The sequence below is a fragment of the Scardinius erythrophthalmus genome, assembly GCF_964197995.2.
Source record: "Scardinius erythrophthalmus genome assembly, chromosome: 19".
In the NCBI taxonomy this organism is placed as follows: Eukaryota; Metazoa; Chordata; class Actinopteri; order Cypriniformes; family Leuciscidae; genus Scardinius; species Scardinius erythrophthalmus.
The window spans coordinates 28,987,124-29,006,185 of NC_138239.1; the positions used below are offsets into that span (position 1 = coordinate 28,987,124).

Here is a 19,062-nt window from a genome sequence, read left to right on the forward strand (position 1 = left end):
CAATGAGCTCGCTGCCCAACCCTCAAATTAGGGGTGTCCATGGTTAACCGATTAACCGATTAACCGTTAAAAATTGCGTAACCGAGTGAAACATTTTGCTCGGTTAAGTGGCGTCAATGGTGTGCATTGAATTTAGTTGTAATACATTTTTGCACCGCCAGAGACCGCTAGACCAGTTTTCTAATATGAAGCGGGCAAAGAAAGCGCGCGTCCGAGAATGAAGGCTGTGCGCGAGCCAGAAACAAATATAGTCAGTCAGTATCCGCGCCACTGATCGCAGCACAATAATATCTGTCTGCAGAGCCGCAGAGCCACAGCTTTACACCAGCAGTTTTACCCCGCGCATGCGCAGTTTCATCACAACAGTTTTACCCGCAGAGTCCGTTTACCGTTACATTAACCCATACAATTTGTATTATGCATTTCCTAAACATGTACTTGCTAATCAAACACTTTATATGAACAAACTACTAATCTATAAAACACAATCGGTCTTCCGACCTTTTACTGTGTTGATATGCGCGAGGGAGAGAGAGCAATACAGCGCTCGTGTTGTTTGAAGGCGGTGAGAGTGCGCGCGCGCGCGGCCGGGGCTCTCTCACTGTTTGTTCTTATGCGCCCTGTCCACTGATCTAAATAATTAGTTGTTACGACGACTTATTTGTTCCCTCGTTTTAATAAATCGTGGACACGTTGAACTATTTCCCTCCCTCATTTTGATTTAACGTGGCCAAAAACAGTTTGATACTATTAATTAGTGAATGCTAAAGACCTATATTTTGTGAATTGGTGAATATTCAGGTGAATTATTTCGTGGCCACGAATTAATAATAATTATTAAACTGTTTTTCGTCCCTGTGAAGATAGCTCTTCAGTGAAGGCCGACTACAGCTTTTTATTCCTTTTTTTTTTTGTGAATTGGTGAATATTTATCAGTATCAGGTGAATTGTTGTGGCCACGAATTAATAATACCTCAGCACGTTTTACAAGCCCCTTCTCGATCGCAGCGGCAACGAGCACTTTGATCACTTGATTTAAAAAACAAAACATTTCAGCGCTAGATCGCCTAAAAAAAAACAAAAAACGAACGAAATGAATGCTCTGCTAGTTAACTGAAGATGTTTTGTTTATTTGTATTGGTATTCATGCCGCGAGATGTTTCAAAAGTGGTGACAATATCGACCTTAGAAAATAGTGGTGGGGACATGTCCCACCCGCAAATTTTGCCTATCTCGGGGTTGCGGCGCGCACACTATGGTTAACCGAGTATTAACCGCTAAGGGCCTCGGTTAACGGTTAATGAAAAACTTGAAAACGTGCAGCCCTACCTCAAATACTTGGGTAGCATTTGCCTTAGCAGTGCAGCGCGCTTTCAGAAACCCTCCACCTTCCCCAGCTCCACCTGTATAGATCTGCTATGGCTAATTCATGTACACTATATTGTACAGCAGCAGCATGTCTTACTTGCTCACAGCCAGCGTGTCGTGTATGTATTGGCAGTGGCAAGTCCCGTACTTGCTCTGCAGCAGCAACAGCGTAGCAGATCTATTCCGCCAAGACCAAACATATCAACATGGTCATTTCCATTACGATGCAAAACACTCAGAGAGTTGTCATGACAGAACTGTATTTAAAAAAAGTTTTTTACATTTTGTAATTGTATTTAATGTTTTCATTTTCACTAACTGAATATACAGCATACAGTAGTTATAACTTAAAAAAAGAAAACTTTTTAAATGTTATTTTATAGTTGTGCTTTTGGAACATTTTCAGTTGGAAAAGTATTTATACCAAATATATACAAATATACCAAAAGTATTTTGAATACTTTTATTTCTCATACATATCAGGATGTACGATCTCACCCACATGGTATATATAGTGAAGATATGTGTGTGGGTATTACTGCATTGTGACAGTGGAACTTTTGGGAGTTTTTACAATTGTCAAGTCAAGTCACATTTATTTATATAATGCTTTTTACAATACAGATTGTTTCAAAGCAGCTTTACAGAGATAACAGGAAAATGCAACCAAGTTTGTTTCCAGAAGAAAATAGGGTTACAGTACAGCTTAATTAAGTTCAGTGATGTTTCATTTTGTTGTAAAAAATTTATTAATTTAGTTCATTTATATATATATAGCCGTTCTGGAGAAAACAGTGATGTCATCGTCCAGCTCAGTTCAGTTCTCATATAATGGTGTCAATGCAGGCAGATCAATATTATTGTTGAATATTAAATTCAATTTTAAATTTAATATCCCCAACTAAGCAAGCCAAAAGCCAAGGCAACAGTGGCAAGGAACCAAAACTCCATCAGGTGACAGAATGGAGAAAAAAACCTTGGGAGAAACCAGGCTCAGTCGGGCTCAGCCAGTTCTCCTCTGGCCAACGAGCGAACAGTGTATGATTATGATTCAGGCAGCATTACAGGTCAGAAGTCAGATTAGATTGTGAATTGTGATTGTGAATTGAATTGTGTGCAAATTAGGCTGTTTATTGGTATCAGATTGTTTTATGCATTATGTATCCCTGTGATTTCTGTGTAACATGGGATCATGACATTGAAATAAAACAAATTCATTTACAAGAACATTTTGTCCAGAGATGCTTGTTTATTAGCTATGCGTCTCATAGAAAAGAGTCATGGGAACATTTCAGATGAGATACCAATTCATTAAGCAAATAATAGTTCTGGCTTTTATAGCAGTAATGGCTGGTTCAGTATATTTTTTTGTAGTAATGTTTATGATCTTCTGAACAGGTATATCCGCACGCTGTACCTGGGCATCCAGAGTCGGCGACAGAAGGAACACAGGCGGCGCTTCTACTGGGCGATGATGTACGAGTATGCTGACGTCAACATGCTCCGTCTGCTGGAGACGTTTTTGGAGAGTGCCCCCCAACTGGTGCTACAACTCTGTATAATGATCCAGAAGAACCAGGCCGAGACACTGCAGTGTGAGTGTGAACCATTCATTAGTGAAGTTCGTTAAATCAGCTAAACTTTCAGGATGCACCATAAATGCTAGCTAAATAGATCCCTGTAAATCACCTAGACATCTATAGAGTGCTGCAGGATTGAGTCCTGAGATTTAGAAATGAGTTGGCATTTTTGCACTTCCGGTTCCATCATCCCAAAGTCAAAGGCCTTTTTGAATGGGAAACATTCTTCATTCTTTCAAGCAGACATATTTATTTGTATACATTAAATGTAAATTAATCCTTATTAAAGCTTTTAAAGTTATTCAGTCAAGAACATTGAGTGATTTTCTCTTTTTCTTTTGTTGTTTGATTATTGACGGACAGCAGCAGGTTATTAGACCCTTGTCATTTTGAGGCCAAATGCACGGATCCAATACACTGACACACATCATCCCACATTCTCCCAACTGTTTGCGTTCACCTAATGGTGCGTTCATACCGGACGCGAATTGCGCGTCAGGCGCGAGTGATTTCAATGTTAAGTCAATGCAAAGACGCGTTACGCGCGTAAAAAATTCCTGCGGCGCGGTAGACGCGAATACGCCTGCCGTAGAATTGAGCGTCTGGCGTGTTAAGCGCGTTACGCGCAAATTATTTTATTAGTGCTTTTTGTGCATTCACGCGTCTGCCGCCCGAGTTGAAAAATCTGAACTTCTGCGTTAATTCGCGCCACGTTAACCAATCAGGAGCCTGCTTGCTGCTGTCACGTGGTGAAGTGACAGTTTATAATGTTATTTAATGTTTGGCCTCTAAATTATTTTGTAATATGACTAAAATGTACAACAAAGCAAATCTTTAACATAAAAACTCGATTTCAATATATGAGAGATAATCATTATGTATTGAATGCTATTTATTCCATATCTATTCTAGATTATATGAAACATTATTAATCTAATGTAAAGACAACAAACACAATTTAGTGTATAAAAACGAAAAATCACAGGACAGGTTTCACTTTTGGAGGCTGGCTCCATTTATTATCAAAACAAAAATAATTGACAGATAAGGTGGGTGCGGGCGAGGGTGAACCTCGCGCAGGGCTGTACAGCGCGGGCTTGTCAGGTAGCGACCACTCGAGGCCGAGGCCTATACGGCCTACGCTGTCCTCGTCAGCGTCCTCACCGTTAGGTCCACCAAACCTAGCTCCCTGAGCAAATTGTGAAACTCCTGAAACCCTCCGGAGGGTCTGGTGGACCAATTTTGTGTGTATTTGTCTGTTAAAGCATGGAAAGACATGAAAGAGAACTAAATTTCGTACTCGTGCGTTGACGTCTGAGAGGCGGCTTTCTGTGTTTATCCAGATGTCTTCTCTTTCTCCCAGACAATTACTTGTTTGAACGTTTTATGCTGCAAGTGTATGCCAACTTATGTCCCGCCGGGTAGATCAGCACGTTACAATTCAAATGTGCTCATCTACCGCACAGGACGTCAATTCAGTTCTGACTGGATCTCTTCCCAAATCGTCCCTCACTAAGGTTTTCATCTCATTTTTATTTGTTGACGAAAATTTAGAAATTAACTATCAAGCTTTTTTCTTATGCTGATTTTGTGTAGGCTTCAATATTCATAATTTGTGTTCATTTATCTTGATGAACAAAATGTGTAACACTGTGTCCTAATCAGACACGATGCGATAAGATTCCAGCAACAAATAATTTGTCTGTCCACACTAGACGCGATGCGACTGCGAGATGCGCCAAAATCAATCAAAACCCACAGCCAATCAGAACAGCGTGTGGGCGGAGTCTTGTGGCAAGAGAGTAATCTTAACGGCACTCGCAAAAAATTGGATAAGTAGGCTACATAATCAAATTCACAAATATTACACCATTTAAACAGTATTAGAAATACATAAGCTACTGAGTTACTAAAACAATCTTTGTCAAAGAATACATTTGTTCGCAGTTTGAACGTTCTTGTTTCCATTTGTTTAATATCAAGATCTGAGGTGAATTATCCATTGTTGCTTTTACAGCTACAAAGCTGGATCACTAAATGCTTTTAACATTAAAGGGATAGTTCACTTTGAAATTAAATTTTGGTATGTTTTAGCTTACCTCAAGGGCATCCAATATGTAGGTGTCTTTGTTTCCGCAGTAGTTTCAATTTTGATATTTTTAGGTCAAACCGTTCTTGTCTGTCAGTCATATAATGCAGGTCTATGGTCACTACCTCAAAGAGCATGCACAGAGAAGTCCAAATTAAACAATTCCCCATCGTAAGTACACATTGATGGCCTAAGACACGAAACGAGCGGTTTGTGTGAGAAAACGAACAGTATTTATATCGTTGTTACCTCTTGTACACAACCACATCCAAGTGATCTGAGGGCGCGCGCGCTTCCTGGTGTGTGACGTGTGCGTGCATTCTGGCTTAGTCTGCGCAAGCGCCGGAAAGCGCCGGAAGTGATCTCTCGTGCGTGTACATCACTCATTGTTTACACAGAACAGAGATTGTAGGTAAAAACGATATAAATACTGTTCGTTTTCTCACACAAACCGCTCGTTTCATGTCTTAGGCCATCAATGTGTACTTACGATGGGGAATTGTTTAATTTGGACTTCTCTGTGCATGCTCTTTGAGGTGGTGACCATAGACCTGCATTATATGACTGACAGACAAGAACGGTTTGACCTAAAAATATCAAAATTGAAACTACTGCGGAAACAAAGACACCTACATCTTGGATGCCCTTGAGGTAAGCTAAAACATACCAAAATTTAATTTCAAAGTGAACTATCCCTTTAAATAAAGCACATAAACAGTACCTCAGATTATCATTTCCACACTTTGTGTTTGTTGTTCCAGCCGTGACGTCGCAGAAAAATAGAAACCATTTCTAAAATCGAATCGTCGCGTGTCGGTTAGGACAAAAACTCTGATTTACATGGAAAATATATATTTTATTGCGCGTTGCGTGTAGTTAGGACACGGTGTAAGAATCATAAACTTTTGTTGGTCACAGAGCTTATTTTCTGCCAGTTTCCAAAAGCCAATGGAACAAACACTACTTAACTTTTTGCCGAGGAAACCAAGGTGATGTCAACTTACGGGTTGGCCTTCAAAAATTACGTCATCCCTGCAGCACTCTATTCAATGTGTGTTTTACGTAAAAGATGTCACTTTGAGAGTCCATCTGCAGTATGTCTCCTAAACCTTTCCAGTAAACATTCTACATGTTTCTGTGATGTTTGTGATTTTAAAATGTACGTTATTAAAGCAAGAAGTCACTAAAGGCCATGCTTTATGCTCATTGCATGTAAGGTATGATCTGAAATGGCTTGTAAAGATGTTTCCGGGTCCAAGCCTCTACTCCGTCAAGTTTGAATTCTCTATTTATAGCACACCTTTAATTTTAACCTTCTAATTTTTCAAAAACTCAAGTGTGCAATACAGTCTCCGGGCTCACGGTGTCCCATACACAAATTTATTAAATGATTTAGAAAAGATTCATCGCTGTCATCTGAGCCAGCTGAGATTTCGGTTTGGAGCTGAAGTTAAGTATCATGATTTGTGGGTAGTTTTACAGCAAACCGTGACAGTATTTTAACACCTTTTAGTGCTTTTCTCTCTTTTGACTTGTTAACCCTTGGTCATTCCAAACCCTGCATAAAAGCAGAGCTAACCCTGTTCTGGTTTCATAACCCTGGGTAAAATCGGTGCAAAACCCGCTTCTAAATTACAGGTGTGAAACAGTCCTCTAAAAGTGAGATTCAGAATGATGATAATCTGGGGTTAAATGCAGTGTGAAAATTCTTGGCGTTGTTTGCTTTTGGGATCTAATAGAGTGTTTGAACCTGGAAACTGTGAGGCATGACCGACTTATCATATTGCTCTTGCCACCTTTTTACAAAGCAATCTGGTTAAGTCCTGAAGAACGTCTCTCGTCATGAATACCTCACAGGTGTCTCCTCCGTGGCCTCCCTGCTCTCGCTGGCCTGGGTCCTGGCTTCTTACCACAAGCTCTTGCGCGATTCCAGAGATGACAAAAAGAGCATGAGCTACAGGGGCGCGCTGATCCACATCTTCTGGAGGCTTTTCACAATAACCTCTCGGGTGCTCTCCTTCGCCCTCTTCGCTTCCATCTTCCACATCTACTTCGGCATCTTCGTGGTTGTGCACTGGTGCGCCATGGCGTTCTGGATTGTGCACGGAGGCACTGATTTTTGCATGTCCAAATGGGAAGAGGTGCTCTTCAACATGGTGGTGGGCATCGTCTACATCTTCTGCTGGTTCAACGTGAAGGAGGGCCGAACCCGGTACCGCATGGTGATCTACTACTTTGTGGTGCTTGCCGAAAATACGGTGCTTACTTGCCTGTGGTACGCCTACCGAGACCCAGTCAGCACTGACTCCTATGCAGTGCCGGTGCTCTGCGGAGTTTACCTAACCTTCGCCTCAGGGGTGGTTTTCATGGGCATCTACTATGGGTTCCTTCATCCGATGGGACCTAAAATAAGGGTGCTAGCTAGCTCCTGTTGTGCTGATCTTCTTTGGGGACTTCCGTTACCCCCGGAGGCCGAGCCCATGGCACCCACTCCTGGTCCGCGAGCGTCCCAACCCACTCCCACTCGGGCTTCCACGGGGGCCTTTGGCCAACGGGATGATACCACAGCAGACACCTGTCTGCCCGTGTTTCAGGTGCGCTCGCCCGAGCCCACCACTCCCTTGGGCCGTTACAGGCCGGAGGGACCTCTGATCAAGATCGACATGCCCAGGAAACGCTACCCGGCCTGGGACGCGCACTTCGTGGACAGGCGCTTGAGAAGGACGATAAACATCCTGCAGTTCATCACGCCCGCCACCGTCGGGATCAGGTACAGGGACGGGCCGCTGCTGTACGAGCTCCTGCAGTACGAGTCGTCCCTGTGATGGCTGGCTCTCCCCTCCATTTAGTTTCAGATCTGCCACATTTCTCAAAATGCATGCCATTTTGGTTTCCGTATAAATTATATAAATGTGTGTAAAAGAGGAACTGCAAGTGTAAGCATCAAGCACTGCACTTTTTCTTTTACGTGAATAGCCTCCTGAAGATGTGTATATATTTTATATGTATATACTGTCTCTTTTTTACAATATCTGTGTCCCCATGAAGGGATATATATTTATGCGTCATGGTGTTTACAGCCAGCGGAAACCATTACATTGGAAAAATGGAGATCGGTTGACCACATCAACACCGCCTTGTGTTTTTAACAACTTTTATCAATCTATACTAGCTTATCTGATATTTCAGAGCTTATTTTCACACTTACATTGATCAGAATACTCAAGTTGATGTTTATATACAGAAAGCACCTGCTATAACCTAGAATTCTCCTCTTGACAGTGATTTGCATCGACAATGCAACAGAAAGTCGCCTACTAGCAAACTACAGTTGAGCGGTTTGGCGACCTCTAGTGAAGTCTCTTTAGACTCTCTTTAGAGCACATGCCTCTTTAGACTGATCTCTGCAGGCAAGAATCTACTTCCTGTCAGACAAAATCCAAGTGGCATTCATTGTCTGTTTGCCTTAAAATCTGTATTTAGCTTGTTAAAGTGTCTTTATTTTTGGCTATTAAAGAAATACCTCATTGACTCTGTATAGCACAGTTCAGATCCATTTAACCCTTTGCACAATATGATTAATATGAACCTTGCACTGAGAATCATGTTAGATCTGTATAGTTTAGTGGGAGTTTAAAATAATAATTAAAGCACATAACTCGTGGTTTTGAAGGAACAGTTCTGTACAGCGAGTAGCACATTGAATTGGTGAGTTTTAAAATATTTGTTCTTGGTTATTGGGATGTTTTTGCTTTCTGGCTATGTTCTCACTGCAAGCCAAAATCCAAAATCAGCTCAAGCTCTTTTTTTTTTTTTTTTTAAATAGTATTTATTTAAAATAAATATTATTTAAAAAAAAAAGTTTGAGTTGAAATATAATTTATTTATTTATTCTAATTCATTTATTTATTACAATGTGGTATTATATTAACATTTATTTGTATTTATTTGTAATTTACTCTGTAAATGACTCTTGTAATTATACAATATGTATATATTCGATTGGTCGTCACTGTTCAAAAATCAGACTTGGCCTAGATTTAGCTGCGGTGTGAACGTAGCCCATGTTCCTTCTGTTTTATCTCAGCAGAAATAAGCACAGAAAATCCTTGACAAGGTGGCGTTGTATGAACGGTCCTCTCCATTATTTCAACCTCTTTTCTAGCATTTAGACTGCATAGTGTATACGGTTACTGCTCTCATCTGTTTGTCTAGTGTCGTCATCTAAAATTCCAAGTAATAAACTTGTGAGGTGCAGAAATGTGGCTGTGGTTCTCTGAGGAACCCTGGCTCACATATTTTTCCTATGTGTAATGACTTAATTGACAGTTTTTTAACATTTATTTTATTCTAAGGTGCAAAAAGATGCTAAGCTAATGGCATTTGAAGTTATCTTTGCCTGAATATACCTGAGTGTATTTACACAAGTAACCGTGGCAGAGTCTCACCATAAGAGGATTTTGCAGTTGTCTGAGAAGAGGATAATAATTGCCTCAACACACAGGGCTTGCTGCTGCCCGCAGCGCGAAACAAAGCCAAATCACATCCTCTACTGTAACAATCTCTGTCTGCTATTGGTGCACCCAGCCGCCTGTCACGGTCATCCTCCTTGCTGATTGGTGCTTGTAGGGAAGCATTTATTTCTTAATAACTAAGCGTGCAGTTTGTTTTTTGGTGCTATATATATATATTTTTTTTTTGCCATGTGAAAACAGAAATGTCGAATTATTAAAGTTGCACTAAGTTTTTTTTTTTTTACTGAAACCTTTTACCCCTAAATAAATAAACTGCACTAAACTTCATTTTAAACATTTGAATGTTTAAAATGGTGCAAAGAAACAGTGCTCCTGTTGCAAAATGCATGGGATGTCTATTGATTTCACTAGATCTTGACATTGTTACATGTTGTAATTATGGAAGCTTGTTTTCACCACAGAATAAAACATTTTAAAAGATAACTGCGACTTTTTATCTCACAATTGTGAGTTTACATCTTGCAATTCTGACTCTATTTCTCAAAATTGCGAGATATAAAGTCAGAATTGCGTGATATAGAGTCAGAATTGCGTGATATAAAGTCGTGATTGTGTGTAATAAAGTCAGAATTGCGAGTTATAAACTTTTTCTTGCAATTCTGACTTTATAACACGCAATTGCGACTTTATATTACGCAATTCTGAATTTACGAGTTTACATCTTGCAATTGTGAGAAAAAAAAACTAAGAATTGTGAGATAAAAAATCGCCTAATGAATTTAATGAATTTTTATTCTGTGGCGGAAACAAGCTTCCATATGTAATAGCCTAATTTAAATATAAAAATAAATTGCTCTCTCAAATATCAGGTAAAATAGTACTCATTTTTAATGAGTCTGAACTTTTTTAACCAATGCATTTTGTTATTGAATTAATTTTAAGTATATTTACAATCAGCATTTGCTGTCTTGAATGAATGTTTTCACTGAGCTTATGCGTTGCAGTTGCAGTGCATCAAATGGTGCCTTTGAATTTGTTGAATTTTACCAAAAAAGACATTAGCTGTGTCCCAATTCAGAGGCTGCATCCTTCGAAGGAATACAAGTTTTGAAAGTTATATTCAACTATCTGAAATCAAATTGCTCTCCTTGGTCCATTTATGTACATAATAAAGAGTATAAACTATTTACAAAATCACATATTGATATGTCACGATTTAAACCGCTTTAAAGTGTTTTTATTTTTAAACCGTTGTATTGTTAGATATTTGAGTAAGTTGAAACCCAACAATACTTACATATAAAAGTGTAATCCGGAATTTTTTCTCTCAAAAAATAGAATTTTCACCTGTAAAATGGTTTGTAGGTCGCATTCAAAGGATCCTTCGAATTAGGACAGCTTTCGCCGCGCAGCTATGGTGCAGTCAGCCTTCGAATACAGACTTCAAATGATGCAGTCTCTGAATTTGGACGCAGCTATTATCTTAGAAGGCACCAAGATTTATATATTTAAAATGACTTACATTTTGACAATTATGTTTTTGTCAATGCAGCATTTAAATTACAAAAAAAATATATTGTATTATAGAGTTGTCAAAAAGTACAGACTTCGCAACCAATCTGGTTACTGAAATTTAAAAATGTGCCGATACCAGCATTTCCCTTATGCATTTTGAGCGCTGTTGAACAGTTCCTTAAACACCTCTGATTGGCTATTGTGTTCATGCACTCAACATAGATGTTTGTGATTGGCTACAATGATCAACAGTGACATGTTGAGCACGTCAACACAATGGCCAGTCAGAGGTGTTTAAGAATCCGTTCAACAGCGCTCAAAATGCAAGAGAGAAATGAAAGCTTTAGCGTAAGTTCTGCCAGGAAGACTCAATCGTTCACATCAATCGTGTTCTAATACTTGTAGTATAAAAGATCGGTACTTACACATGTTTTAGTTTGCAGATGCTGACGCCATCAATTACCTCCATCCTCCCCACCACCACCACCAGGACGGTCCCTGTCCATACCTTTGCCTTCAGGCAGGAAATGCAGATTCCGTTACCCTCGGCTTGCGAGCTACGGACGGGGCCTACGCCAAAGAACTTTATAAATGCTTGCTTGCTGGGCTGTTAATAAATGTATGCTTTGTTACGCTATTCTGCCTCCAGAGTCTTTCTGGTAGAAATGCTGGATTCGTCACACTTTTTAAATTTCAGTATCGACTTGGTACCGAAGTCGGTACTTTTGACAACTCGTATTATAGTAGTTCAGCTTCTGTTTTTTGGCTGCATTGGCCTGTGAAACATAAACACACAAAAAAAAATACTTGGTGCAACTGTAAATTGTCTTCAATGTCATGGCACTTGCTTTTCACACTAATCCATTGCAATTCTGAGTTTCCGAATTAGAGCAAACCTAAAGCAGCGCTGGCCCGGTGCACCACATACATGCACAGGAGATCACTTATGTCCTTGACTCCATTGTGCCTGCTTTGATCCCAACAACCAGATGCCATACAGGTGCATCCAGCAGGTGAAAAGGGTTCTTGCCAGGTTGGAAAAAGAGCTTGAGAATAATCACTAATTGGCGTGCTTTTTCCCCTAAAGTTGTCATTGGATTGCTGATAGCTCTTTTTTACGCTGCTTCTCTAGACTCGGCTTCCTCCCTGGTTGCTGCTAGCCCTTCCCTCACATCAACGTGTGGCTCAGGTGTATTCTGGTGCAGATATTTATGTTTTAGATTTCTTATCAAGTATAAATCTATAGTAATAGGCCATTCTGAGGTATTCTAGGACAGTCCTCCTCCAGCGTTCATTTCATGATTGTGTGCGTGCATGTTTTGCTATGATTTCGCTCATCCTCAGCATTCTGGACCACTGTTGTTTGCTGGAGAAACCTGCATCTTTTCATGGTTAGTTTGTGGGTTGTTTTGATGTGGCGTATGTCCATTGGTGCAGCTTCACTCACGCACATCTGTGCTGTAAATATTAGTCACCTATTGGCCTCCTCTGAGCGCTAATACACTGTGATTAGTTCTCCTTCTAACCAAGCAGTAAACATTCAAATGCGTTCAGCTTGTTAATGTTGAGTCCACGGTTTAGAAACAAGCTTCCACTGCTGAGGACTGACTTTTGAGTTATAACCACGCTGAAAACACCTCAAATATTACTGTTGTCCTGTTAAACAGTATCTGCAATGAAATGAAGTCAAAATCAACTTTTTGTTTACTCAGGCTTTGTTTTTTCTTCCTCTGACAGACTGAAATACTCATCAGCTGTCGTCAGAAAATGCAAGGGCTTCCTTGATATGGACAGAAAATGAACAGCATTGCAGCGTTCAGTTAATAATATAGATGTATATTATAATGAAAGATTCATTATTATACATCGTATTATTATTGCAATGAAGCATTACCGCCATGTTAAACTATAGCCTATGGGATTTTCACAGACATCTTAAAGATGGCATCCATAATGATGGCATCATTAGGATGTGATGCTGTTAGGAATAGAAATGTGCATTTGCCATTATTTCATTTTTCACCCATTTATTTTACCCCGTGGTGCCTTATCTAACCGCCAAGGCAACCAGTTCAGCAAACAACAATGCCAGTATATTTCTATTTTCTTTTCTTTCAAATGTGCCAATGCAGTAAATGGAACTGTACATAAACACATGTAACATTGCAACATGACAGAATGATGATGTAAACATTCCAGCGCGAGCGCTTCTGGTTCTGGGGTGTGACTGCATTGGAATAGACAGTTCACAGATGGCGGTGAAGCAATACTAGACGTCGGCCTTATGAAAAACGACAGAATAACCATAATTGTTGGTCCATTGTGAGAGGCAAATGTTAGGGCTAAAGTTGATTTCTGTATGTGATGTCCAGTACTGCTTCACCATTGTTGAGAACAATATCTTCAAGGTGCTAAAACTGAACCATATTTTGTATATTATGTTTTAAATGTATAGATTTTTTCTTGTAAAGCCTTACCTTGTACTGATCGGCGTATCAGACTGTTCATCCAAAAAAATTACAGAAATGACTTGTACAGTAGAAATACCTTTTTGTTATGTACAGACAAAAGTTTTTTTATCTGTATCGTTTTGTTTTCCGTGATTTGGAGGGAACTGCTTGATGAATATGACATAGACATTACAGTGTTGCTTTTGTATAGAATGTTTCTGGTAACCCTGTAATGCTACATTAGCAGTTAGAATAGGCATCAAAATGTTTCTTTTTTTTCTTTTCGTTTTCAACTCTCGTTGGCACTGAAATATTAGAGGATTTGTTGTTCACCTCATGTAAGACTTTGTATTAATTTGATCTTTTCTTTCTCAATTTGTTTTACAAACGTGCTATACAAAACAGCATTTGAAAGCACATTTTTGCGGTCAGACCAATATATACAGATGTTATATATATATAAAACAGGTTCAGTGCTCAACAACAGTAAATTAGTACAAATTCAACAATCAAAATGCAGTTCCTCAATTCCAGACTATGCAATTTCAAAAGGATCTGAACTATTTTAAGTTTGATTTACTAACCTTTTGTTCTTGTTAGGCCAAGGTATGAAAATCTTTTTTGGCAGGTGATTTAAGTTTCTTTTATATTTTTGAGTTTTGGATATTTCTGGTTTATGATTATTTCATTTTCTTTAGACATTAACACAATATGTTGAACAATTATAGTGCATTTTGAAAAGTTCCTTAAAAGTTTTTATGAGTGCAGCTGGTGGAACAGTAACAGTTTAACTCAAGCACAGAAGCTACAGTGTAGTTCTTATTTGATCCATTTTTATTAGATTAGTTAAGCTTTATAGTTACTAGCAAACTTAACATATATTGTTTTCCTTTTTGTGAAATTTTCAATGTAGAATGCAAAGCAAGCTAAGCTGTTTGGTATATACTCCGCTTCAGTATACGTTTGAACATTGATCCAGATATGAAACTCCTCCTGTAGTGTTATAAAGACCTCAGTTTTCACATCTGATGACAAACCAAAGTGTCAGATGATAAATATGACCCTTTTTGCGGTGATGAATTCACCTGTGGAAATGCTTTTCTACTAATCATGTCAAACACAAGAACGTATTCTTTGGTATCCAAACAGTACAAAAAGTGAAGTTGCTTTGAGAAATAATGTCACTTTTATTTTTATTCCACACAGTATGATTTATTCACGTAAAGTATAAAAACTATATATATATATATATATATATATATATATATATATATATATATATATATATATATAGCACAGTGCAATATATATTTTACCAATACCGAACATTTCTTATGACGGCAAATTTGTACACTTGTTCATGATAAACTTTTAGTTATGTACCATACATCTCAAAGTAATTCCATGTCAGTTTTGAGTATATAATGAAAATGCATAAACTGAATATTTTGTTTGTCATAAAACTGATTCACTTGCTTCTAAAGTTAGAATAGAAATTGATGGGACAAAAGAACAGCACAATAATGGCAGGTTCCTGCTATAGATTTGAAAATACAGCAGGCGAACTGCATGTTGAGTTCATTCCCACATATAGATTCGTTGAAATTTGTCATGATGAATGTCTATTTATTTATTTAAATTGTCGATTGCCCTCGACAAACAGAAGTGTGATACTGTAGTGCATGAACATTGCGATTTCATGGTAGCCTTTGAATTATATTGGGACTTGCGTAAATAATAAATTGTGTTTGTAATATCTAAATAGCGTTGAGCAGAACTACAGGTTATGTTTGGATATTGAATATAAAGTGTTTTAGCTCTCTTATGGCCTCAAACAATTATTCAGGTTCTTTGGTAAGACGTGGATTATTGTTTTCACGTTTCCACTCAGTAAAAGCTCAACATACATCACAATGTAATATATAAGACTTTTATTTCATGCAACACGTGTAACTCGGACAGTGTAGTCATTCCAAGAAGGAGTCTGAATTGTCTGTTGTCAAAAGTGTGGTGTATAAAAGACATCTCTGTTGTATGTATTAATGAATCCTAGGTTTTGCTGTTTGCATCCTTGTGGAATGTGAAATTGAATGTTTTGTGTGTTTATCAATCTGTCTGTATTGAAAGTGAAGCACATCTAAACTCCCGGCTGTTGACACATGCAGGGAATGCCACTTGATAAATTTGCATCTGTTTCTTGTTGCATTTTTATTTTGCATCAAAAATCATGAAACTTCGTTAAATATGTTAAGAGAGAATATGTTAAGAGAAATTACATGTTCAAAACAATTTAAGCTCTATGGAGAGGAAGTGTGGTAGTTGTCAATTAAAGAAAATGATTGAAATTCATCTCAGTTTGTAAAAAACGACAATGAATTTACAATGGAAGTCAATGGGGCAAGATACTCTGGAGGCTTTAAAATCAGTCATAAAGTTACACCATCAGATTACTTTTTTGAGTAAAGTAACGAATTACTTTTAAATTACAACAAAATATCTCAGTTACTTTTTCAGGTGAGTTATATTATTTTCCCATTTATTGACTGACACTTCATAATTAAGGTGCAGAGGTGTTGTGTGAACATGACGGTTATTGTAGTTCTAAATGTGAGCAGGCATGCACTCATCGCACTTGCACAAAAACAGATTCAGTATTGCTCAGAATGAATAAAAATAGTGAAAGGCCAACTCAGAATATTATGCAAACCTGCAATAATTAAATATTAAAGGGGTCCTTAATTATGATTTCACTTTTTAATGTGTAATGTTGCTGTTTGAGCATAAACAATATCTGCAAAGTTACGACGCTCAAAGTTCAAAGTAAAGGGAGAGATTTTCTTTTACAGAAATCGCTTTTTAAGGACTACAACAAACGGCTGGTAGGGACTACAACAAGCTTCTTCCCGGGCTGGTGACATCACAAACCCTAAAATTTACATAAACCCCGCCCCCAGTAACACGCAACAAAGGGGTTGAGGCCATGTTGAGCTGCTTTAGAGAAGAGGAAGAGTTGTTGTTTCTGTTTTTTACACTCCTAAGGCTGACAAACTTAGAGAGGTTAAAATTATTTTTAACACTGTTCTTGAACATTATAACCTCAACGTTTGTCTGTGCGCTGCACATTTTAAAGAGAACAGCTTCCAGAAGAGAGTACAAGGCAGGCTATACGCACAAAAGCTTCTCCTGAAAGATCTAGCTATTCCCATTTTGTTGGGACAATCTGTTGTTTATGGATCACAACTTGTAAGTACTGTATGTCTTATAGAACACTTTGTAGTTGTGTTTTCTATTAACAGTTCCAATTATAAGCTGTATGTAGTTGCTATGGTAGCTATGATGTAATTGAAGGGCAAAGCTTTGCCTTCGCTAGCCTGCTAACTAACATTACAGAATTGATGTAGTGTTTACTTTAGCTTTTGTAAGACTATTCAACGCCCCTTAGGAAAATTATCCATGATTTTGTGATCGATTAAATGGTGCAAAAAACACAAAAAAAAAACACACGCCACTCTGAAACGTCCTGTGAAATCCGTGCTTGTAATCCGTTCAGCACAATCCTCTTGTTCGTTAACATTGTCAGGGTCTGAATCGGGCTCGAAATGGTTTGAAATTGGTTTGACACCATTGTTAATATTTACATCTGAGTAGAGCTTGCGGTTATGAAGTGACGGGGCATTCCCCGCTTAAGTGCTGCCAATCACAACACACTCGGCCAACTAACCAATCACAGCACATTCGTATTTCGAAAAGAGGGGCTTCATCAAAAATGACGCGGATTTGAATTTGCATTTCCTTCATTCTGAGGCTTATTCATTTAGCTTTTGGTGTGAAAGGGCCTTAAAATCTGCCAAAACTTTTTTTTGTTGTATTATTAAAAAACAAGCAAACGATCCCAGGTGAGAAAAATGAACACAAAAGTAACATAACGTATTACTTTCTATGAAAAGTAACAAAGCAATGCAATTAGTTACTTTTTTAGGGTGATACTTTAACACGTTACAAAGTAACTTCCCCCAACACTGGCATCAATTATGAATAGAAGCTTGTTTCCGGCACAGAATACATTCTTTTAAAAAATTCACTTGACTTTAATGTTTATATCTTGCAATATTTACTTTTTTTCTCACAATTGCGCATTTATATTTCATAATTATGACTTTTTTTCCCTTAGAACTGGACTTTACTGTAAGTTTTAAAGTCAGAATTGTGAGATATAAACAATCAATTGCGAGAAAAAAGTAAATGTTGCGAGATATAACCACGCAATAAAATAAACTTATATGCACAGACAAGATTAGTAAGCAGTTTTCTCAGACATAGTCTTGTTAACACAGGCAGTCTTGTGCTTTCCAAACAATGTGTAATTTAGTCAGTGCCAGGGTTGCAAAGGGGCGGAAAATTTCCGGTAAATTTCCGGAAAGTTTCCGGTAAATTTCCATGGGAAGTAAAGCTGGGGAATTTTGGAAATATTCATTACCACGGCAACCGCTTGCGCGTCCTCTCTGAAAGTAACTGTACACATAAAAGACGGATAGATACATTATTTAAGGTTATTTCTATTCGTTACAATATTGATATATGAACTTGTTGTCAAGTAAGCCCCGTTGCGAGCATGTGCGTCTCTCTAAACTTTCAGTGTGCTGCACTGCTCTAGTTGACTTCTGCATCTTCCCCCCCGAAAATATCATGTTAATTTTGAAAACATAATTCCTTTTGTGGATCCTCTTGGTCTTTCTTCATGTTTCTTTGACAAATATCAGTGTCTCAGTCTCACGCACGCTGCATGTGAGTTAACCACGCCTACTTATTTACATGTCGCGGTATACACGGAATAAAAAAATCTGTTACGGTTGACATTTTCTTCCGCGGTAACGATATATACCGTCATACCGCCCAGCCCTACTAATGTGGTAAATAAAGTTATGCTAGCTTATTTAGCATCTAACTTATCAGCTTGCTATCTACTAGATGAATACATTTGTATGTGATATTTGCAATTTAACATTTAATAAATATATTTCCCCATAATATCATCAAAACTTACTTCACTTTGTTTAGTCCACAGGCTCAAATGTGTGCCTTCAATAGTCTTGTGCTTTGGGCTTCTGTACATGTGATGGAGGCGTGCACAGTGCCAGTAGGGGGTGTGGTCTCAGTAGCCCTGCTGTAAGCAGTGTGCTATGTGCATGTCATTGAGGAATGGCATGGATATTCAAGTGTATTTGAATGGCATCTGTTTGTTTTAGTCAAGATTATGCTAAAATATACTTTCCTCAACTATATTTAAGTTCCCTATGAAGAGCCAACCCTCAACTTTGAAAATTCCCGTTTATTCCCATAAATTCCTGTTAATTCCCTTAAATTCCCATTAATTCCCATGGAAAGTTTCCATCTTTGAAAATTCCCAGAATTTTGCAACCCTAGTCAGTGCAATGTCTCATCTCATTGACGTCCATTCTAAGTGCATTACTGTACAGATGATTTTTGTTGTGAATTCAAATCATTTTCTAATGAGTTTCTTATGCTGTCAGAAGGACTTCAACTTGTTTTGAACATGGAACATTCCTTGAAAATGTAGTTGGTTT

General features: G+C 38.3%; 1 protein-coding gene across 1 annotated transcript in view; it reads left to right on the forward strand.

Moving 5' to 3' along the window:
• The window catches only part of xkr6a (XK, Kell blood group complex subunit-related family, member 6a), a gene marked incomplete at its 3' end in the record, with an annotated part of 22,748 nt that extends 14,886 nt beyond the window's left edge, over positions 1-7,862 (forward strand). The window contains exons 2-3 of the mRNA XM_081394564.1: positions 2,767-2,963; positions 6,895-7,862. Of these exons, the coding sequence (XP_081250690.1) occupies positions 2,767-2,963; positions 6,895-7,862 (1,165 nt within the window). The remainder of the gene's footprint in view (positions 1-2,766; positions 2,964-6,894) is intronic.
• Positions 7,863-19,062: the final 11,200 nt, after the last annotated feature.